Consider the following 7,942-nt stretch of genomic DNA (forward strand, 5'->3'; position numbering starts at 1 on the left):
ATAGTTCACGTTCCAGGGTTCACCACATTGGTTCTGTTACTTTCAAATCAAATTTTACTCTAGAAGCGTTTTTCATATCCCTTCTTCTTTTAGTATATGGCATTGGCGTTTAGGCCACCCATCTCTTTCCCGTTTTAAGTATTTAGCTAGTCATTTACCTTGTATGTATTTTTCTTTTATTAATAATATTAATAAAGTTCCGTGCACTATTTGTTCGCTTTCTAAAGCTTCTCGTTTACCTTTTCCAATTAGTACTTCAACTACTTCTCAACCTTTTGAATTAGTTCACGCTGACTTATGGGGACCTTTTCCAGTCCTCTCTACTTCTGGAAGTCGTTATTTTCTCACTTTGGTTGACGACTTTAGTCGGTGTACATGGTTTTTTCTAATGCCAGCCAAATCTGATGTATTCTCTTTCGTTTCCAAATCTTTTAACTATGTTAAAACACAAATTCGGACTTCCATTTAGATTTTTCGTTCTGACACTGGTACAAAGTTTCTCAACTCCAAACTCACTACTTTTTTTTTCTTGATAATGGGATCCGTCATCAAAGAAGTTGTACTCACACTCCTCAACAAAATGGTGTTGTTGAGAAGAGACATCGTCACATTCTTGAAGTGGCTCATTCTCTTCGTCTCCAAACACACCTTCCTCTCTCTTTTTGGGGAGAATGTGTCCTCACCGTCGTTTATCTTACCAATAAACTTCCTACTCCAGTTTTAGACAGCTTGTCTCCAAATGAAAGTTACTTGGTTTTCCACCAAATTTGTCCCATCTTCGTTTTTTGGTTGTTTATGCTATGCTAAGTTCACATCCACTAAGTCTAAGCTTGATCCAAGAACTTTTCCTGGTATTTTCGTTGGTTATCCTCATGGTCAAAAGGGCTACAAGGTTCTTAACCTTTCTACCAATCGTATCATCACTTCTCGTGATGTTGTTTTCAAGGAGGACACTTTTCTAATGGCCGATGTTCCTTCTTCCTCACTGACCATTCGTACTCCTTCTCCATTTATTTTAATCACGGATGGCGGGTCTTTCACCTTCTGGCGTCCTGACGATGCCGTCGTTCACCGTCCCGCCAACGTTGTCCCGCCGGGCGAGTCCCCTTCCGCCAACACGACTGATCAGTTGGCTTCCCCGCCGATGTTACTGTTCCTAGCTTCCAACATCCATCTGTGGGTGCTCCTACCGAACCCAACAGCACCAGCTGTTCGGGCTTTTGTGCGGGCAACCCGTTTTTTTTACGCCGGTCACCATACCCGCGGATCATCAAGGTTGTCCTACCCGAAATCGCCTTCCTCCTAAACACCTTTCGAATTATATTTGCACCTATTTGAGTGACTCCACAGTCTAGTTCCCTCTCTGTGATTATATTTCTCTGGATCGTCTCTCTCCAACTCATAGGTCTTTCATTGGTTCAGTTCTTTCTCATACTGAACCCTCCTCCTTCGCCGAGGCCATGGAATCTTCCAATTGGCGTGACGCCATGGCAGCTGAAATTAAGGTTCTCGAATCAAATAATAATTGGTCTCTTGTTCCCTTATCAACAGGCAAACACCCCATTGGCTCCAAATAAGTGTATAAGATTAAGTGTCGTTTAGACGGATCTGTCGAATGTTATAAAGCCTGCCTCGTTGCCAAAGGGTACACTCAAATTGAGGGGCTTGATTATCATGACACTTTTGCTCTGGTCGCAAAATTGATCACTGTCCGTGGTCTTTTCTCTCTTGCCTCCATTAAGGGATGGTCTCTTCATCAATTGCATGTTAAGAACGCCTTTCTTCAAGCCGATCTCAATGAAGAAGTTTTTATGAAACCTCCTTTGAGATTTTCGTGAAAGGGGGAGCAACTTGTTTGTCGGTTAAACAAATCTCTGTATGGTCTAAAGCAAGCCTCCCGTCAGTGGTTCGCGAATTTTTCTTCCACACTAATACGACATGGATTCATCCAGTCCCTTGCCGATTATTCTTTATTCACCTATACATCTAAAAATGTGTCTCTCTATGTTATTGTATATGTTGATGGCATAATCATCACCGGTACTGATGATTTGGCTATTTCCAGGTTAAAGTGTTTTCTTCATAAGACATTCTCTCTCAAAGATCTAGGTCGCCTACAATATTTTTTAGGTATTGAAGTTTCACGCTCCTCTCAAGGAACTTTTCTAAGTCAATGAAAATATACGCTTGACATTATCGCCGATTCTAGCCTCATTGGTTCCAAACCTTCTCCCATCCTCATGGAACAGAAGTTGAACCTTTACAATTCCACTGGGGACCCAATTCCTGATCCATCTATTTATCGCCGCCTTATCGGTCGTCTACTCTATCTCACGGTGACTCGGCCGGATTAACTTTTTCGATAAATTATTTGAGCTATTTTTTACAGTCAGCAACTTCCTCGAATCTAGATGCCACTCATAGGGTCCTTCGCTATCTCAAAGGTTCCCTTGACTATAATCTTTTCCTCTCTGCCACCAATCCCACAGTAGTATCTGGGTTCTGTGATTCTGATTAGGCCGGTTGCCCGTCCTCCCGAAGCTCCACTACGGGATATATTACTTTTCGAGGGTCCAGCCCTTTCTCTTGGAAATCAAAGAAATAAACTACCTTCGTGCGTTCTTCCGCTGAAGATGAATATAGAGCATTGGCTTCACTGACTTGTGAACTCCCATGGCTTCAATATCTCCTTAAAGATTTCGGTGTCCCCCACCTTACTCTTATGGAAGTTCATTGTGACAACCGTGCTGGCCTCCATACTGCTGACAATTCGGTGTTTCATTAACGCACCAAACCAATTGAGATTGACTATCACTTGGTTCGCGAGAAGATTAGGACCAAGTTAATTGCGCCTCGTTTCATGCCATCCAACGAACAACTTGCTGACATATTCACCAAACCGCTTGGCCCAGATGCTTTTAAGAAGATTAATTGCAAGTTGGGTATCGTTCTCCTTCCCTCTCCAACTTGAGGGGGGGTATTAGAGGTATTGGACCCGACCCATTAGGGTTAGGCCACCTCCTTCTAATTATTGTTTTCCACCTCCTTCTAATTATTGTATTCCACCTCCTTCTAATTATTTGTATTAGGGTTTCTAATTGTATTATATTTAGGACTCATGTATTTCTATATACACCCACATTCTAAACCAATATTAATAAGCAAAGTTGATTGTATCTTAATCTCTCTTCTCGGTTAGCTTCTCTTACTCTCTTGTTCTCATCTTGCTCTTGGTTGATTAGAACATTCAAGTTCTATACCTTCACATGCACGGATTTTTCTATAAGCATGTTATGAGAGAGTAATAAAAGTAGAGTGAAAATAATAATTGTAATTCAATTAAGTTTGGAGATATTATTGGGATCTTTGAATAGAAAGAAGATGAAAGAGAAAAAGAATCGTGTGAATTTGAAGTTTGAAGATAGGAGGGAGAAAAATAGTTGAGAATTTATAAAAAGTGGCTAGTTATTTTATCTTTACATATATATATATATATATATATATATATACAGCGGAATGGTTGTCGTACTATTTATGTTAAGACACCAGTTAAAAGTGGTAGCAGAAGCGGAAGAGATGTGGTATTTTATGTTAAATTGCGAAATCGATATCAAAAACTCGCACAAAAAACTTGAGTATTGACTCATTATGGGACCATAACAAAATGGCTTAACCTAGGGTCTGATGCTTTAGAAAATATTATGTATTCAACGTTGCTTGATTGGTAAGTCGTGTCATCATCACTTATTAGAACAACTCCAGTGGACCAGTGGTATGAGTTCATGATTCAAAGAGAACTGAACATTAGTAAATTCCATGTATCAGGAACTCCAGGCAAACACCAGTGGTTGCAGTCTCCATATATTTCTGGTTGTTTTCTTTGCTCCACTGTTAGCAACTTCCCTCCTTTACTTGTGTATATGGTCGGGTGAGCGTCTTTTCGGTACTCAGATAATTTTGTGATGTTCAAATACTTCACTGGCGTTTGCATTTCTCTTATCGTCTTTACGACTGTTTCAATCATAGATCTTGGAAACGGTGTTACATACGAATTGTCTTTGATTGGTTCTGTTTCATTGAAACACCATTGTTCTCTGCATTTCAAACATTCATTCCTTAGCTCAAACATAGAGTTCCCTGACATATACCAAATACAGTACTATTTTGAATATACAGTACCCGTTATGTGTAGCAGAGATGCTCCTAAAAAGGACTATTGTTTTGCTTGGATCAACGTGGAGATCGATCCAATTTGCCCATGTTTTCAAGGCTATTTGATAGGCTGTTCCCACATCCATATCCTTCACCAACATCCCATCATGCTCATATAAATCCCATCTGCATTACTCTTACACCATTAGCCATTTTTCTCTAATTCAATTACTATGTCAGATGTGTGTGGGAGAGTGTTAAACAAGGGGTGAAGGATGGGAGGATGAAATTACGCTTGCATCTTCCCCGTGTGTGTCCACCAATGTCCTGTATTGAAAATCATAACATCTGCACCTCGCCATTTCTTTGCCAAACGTGGTAGTCTATCAATCTTTAGAACCCTGGTAGTGTTTGGTTTTTTATTATCCAATTCAACTAGGAACGGGCTTGAGTAAAACTCAATACTGCAGTTGTAGTCCTGTTGATTTCGGCAAGTGCCGCACAATCAAGTCCATATTACATATATATATGTGTGTGTATTTGTGTACTTTTCATATTGGTTTAACATAACTCCAAAGTTTTGTAGTAGCTACTTGTTTTTTTCGTAAAAAGGCTACAATTGTATCATAAGCAGGGGGGCAAAAATAGCTACAACAAAGAACAACTGCAAGCATCGGCGCAACCCCTAAAAGGTGACTCCTAAATCCTAATTACAAAAGAAAAACATCTCAATAGGATAAAAGACAATAGGATAAAAGACGTGAAAAAAAAAGTTAGCTCTTTTTATAGTTGTTACCTTTCCCACTATCACTATTTATGTAATAGAAATAGGAGTGGAATGAAATTTACCATGGCCTTGAAAATCTTCGGACTCTTGCGAGTCTGAACATAGGTCCGCGTCCGTCCAGGAGAAATGGCAGAGTACAGAAGACATGAGAGAGATTCCCACTGGTTTCTGTTGAGTGAATCTCCAACTATGATCACCCTTTTCCCTCTCAATCTATCCAGTATCTCCTTCCCATTCCACCTAATAATAACCCAAAATACAATTCAGTTTCATATATACACATATGTAGATTAGGAATAAATATATAGCTACTTACCTAGGAATTTGACAGTCCTTAGCTTCCCACCTCCATTTCTCGTATTCGAAGTCCGGTCGTCCATTATTTTGGCAGCTAACTTGATGGCTAAGGAATGGGCACTGTGGGTTTTTATATAATGGACTTTGTTCCGGATCGTAAACCCATTTACCATCAAAGATATTACATTCTTGCTTCGATTCTTTCATCGATTTTTTCTCCGATAACTTCTCATATGTTGAATCATCTAGTAAAGGGAGCTTCACATTGCTCACATTTTGAAGCTTATCAATGGTGTAGGTACTAGTATTAGCAAGGTCTTTCGACCTTGGTGTTGTCGAGGTCGCTGTGGTTGTCGTTCTTATTGATCTTATGATATCAAATGGGGATATATTTAGGTTTTGGTATTGATATGTGAGAAATGATAGGAGAATGAAGCAACCAAGTAAACTTGAGAAAGTACTCCATTTCCACCTCTGGTTAATGAGGTTGTTGCTAAAACCAGTTTCCATGCCTAGTTTTCTTTGTGGTTGATCATTGCTTTTTTTTTTATCTATCTCTCATGTTTCTTGAGATAGTAGAATATGCTAGTGGAAATTTAATATTGGAATTTTAAATTGGCCAGGATTTGAAATTTTGAATATGTAATAAGTTCCACATGGTTAATTAACCTATTACTTGGAAGTTTCAAGCAGAAACAAAGGGATTAGAAATGGGGAAATGTGGGTTTTCCAAGAGAAATTATAGGATTCTACCTCCCTATTACATACTTAGTGGATTCCTTGGAAGAATATCTAACAGTTGACTTTTTCAATTTTCACAGACCATCTGTTCGGAAAATTACTCTTTTATGTCTTCCAAAGAGTTTTTGTTTAGGTCCCTCCCGAAACAACTATTTAGTGCGACACCTTTATAAATAATAATTTTTGAGCTTATAGTCTAAAACACGACACCTGATCCCACATTAATAATAATTATAAGCTAAAATAATAATTATAATGGAAATCTAGTCCAAATGCTCTCATCTCCATACAAAACACAAATCTCTGTAACATATATTGTTTCCTAATACCCTTTGTACTTTCAATATTTAGAGGTCCAACCCCCTTTTTCAAAACCAATCTCAAAGAAAATCTTCTCATTTTTCCTCTCCTTTTTCTCTCCTCTTCTAACCGGTTAGGAGTCCATTTTCTCTCTCTAAAACCTTTTTTCTCAAAATAGAAACCTTAAACTAAAAGGAAAGAAAATCGCGTTCAACATCTTCATCACCTTCATCTTCTTCATTCATCATCTTCATCTTCTTCACATCATCAAGGTTTTCATCAAAAGGTCTTTACCCGAGCTACCTACTTTCTCTCTCTATAATTTTCAAGGGTATACAATCACGGTTTTTGTCATCTTCTTCAGTTTTTAGGTAAATTTACATAATCTTGTTATGTTTTTTTCCTCGTTTTCACTATCATCATCTTTTAAGTTCAAAATTCATTATCATATAAGAGTTTTGTTTGTTTACCCATAAAGCATAACGTTTTTTGATTAAAATTTCTCATTAATCTTCATGTTCATAATCATCTTCATGTCGAGTTCTTGTTCAGTTGTTCTCAAACTCTCCATCATCTTATTTCTTCTTTTCATCTCTGTTAAGATACTTTTTTGATGGCAGAGATACTAACAATTTTTGAAGCTTAACATATTTATGATACACAACATATTTTGTATCGAACAAAACAAATTTTGTACATAACAAAACGCAGTTTGTTCTCCATCACCGTATTCCGTCTCTGTTTAGATATTTTGATAACCATTGGTATCAGGTCTACAAACAGATTAGACTTCTTAACAAATGTATGATACACAACATATTTTGTATATAATAAAACTCATTTTGTTTCATATACTTAATTATTCTCAATCATTTCTAACTAACATTTTGTTGTATGTTTGATACACAACACATTTTGTATTAACAATGTTATATCTTTCGCATCCATAAACAAAATTAATCTAGGCAATTAACACAATTCATTTTCTTTAGCACAACACAATTTGTGTGCCATAAACATTGGACAATTCATTCAGCATTCCCCATATTATATGATACACAATACATTTTGTATTCATCAAAATGTTTTTTGTTATCATATAATTCATTTTTATATTGTCAGTTACAATAGTGCTCATGGATCATCCCATATAATTATCAAACTCCGTACAGAAGACGACTCTCAAATCTGAGGCGTGTGATAAAATATCTACTCACGTTGGTCAGCTATTCTCTGGGGTGCGAAGGCATTTGGGTTCGTCCTCTGTAAATAAACTATAAACACGGGTCACGATTTCAAATTTGTGAAGAATGATTTAAAGAGTGGCGCTACAGCTTGCCTGTTGAAGACTACAATTGGGGAGTTCATGGTTGGGCACCGTTGAAATGAAAATCCATGGTTGGGCACCATTGAAATGCAAATAATTTTTTTTATTATTGCTATAGTAAAAAACACTATGTTCCAACTTATTTTCATTATTGTGATTGTTTTATATAACTTTAAGTAATCAATATATGTTTGATAGATGAAAATACTCATTTTTTCGCCAACAAATTTATATTTTTGAACTTGATGTTTATCGGTTGTTTGACTGAAAATATAATATAACTCTTTTTTGTTGTTTATAAAAGGGATATTTAGTGTTTGGGTCAAGGATAAGTACCC

The 7,942-nt window shown here is 37.2% G+C and overlaps 1 protein-coding gene across 1 annotated transcript; it reads right to left on the reverse strand.

Annotated features, from left to right (window-relative positions):
- Positions 1-3,620: 3,620 nt before the first annotated feature.
- On the reverse strand, positions 3,621-5,803 carry LOC147557126 (protein trichome birefringence-like 42). Its single transcript, XM_086658124.1, has 5 exons — positions 5,256-5,803; positions 5,002-5,179; positions 4,446-4,630; positions 4,180-4,338; positions 3,621-4,094 (listed from the first exon to the last, which is right to left on the reverse strand). The coding sequence occupies exons 1-5, from the start codon at positions 5,744-5,746 to the stop codon at positions 3,788-3,790; spliced, it is 1,320 nt and encodes a 439-aa protein (XP_086514250.1). The 5' UTR covers positions 5,747-5,803; the 3' UTR covers positions 3,621-3,787.
- Between the last annotated feature and the right edge of the window lie 2,139 nt (positions 5,804-7,942).

The sequence above is a fragment of the Eschscholzia californica genome, unplaced genomic scaffold, assembly GCF_041429995.1.
Source record: "Eschscholzia californica isolate CP2 unplaced genomic scaffold, dmEscCali1.0.p SCAF_2, whole genome shotgun sequence".
Taxonomy (NCBI): domain Eukaryota; kingdom Viridiplantae; phylum Streptophyta; class Magnoliopsida; order Ranunculales; family Papaveraceae; genus Eschscholzia; species Eschscholzia californica.

Bases quoted from the DNA above. Each gene is read 5' to 3' on its own strand.
- LOC147557126 (XM_086658124.1), bottom strand. From the start codon at position 5,746: ATGGAAACTGGTTTTAGCAACAACCTCATTAACCAGAGGTGGAAATGG. The intron at 5,180-5,255 runs GTAAGTAGCTAT...GGTTATTATTAG, and splicing joins AAGGACTGTCAAATTCCTAG to GTGGAATGGGAAGGAGATAC. The intron at 4,095-4,179 runs GTACTGTATATT...TTTGAAATGCAG, and splicing joins ATCTCTGCTACACATAACGG to AGAACAATGGTGTTTCAATG.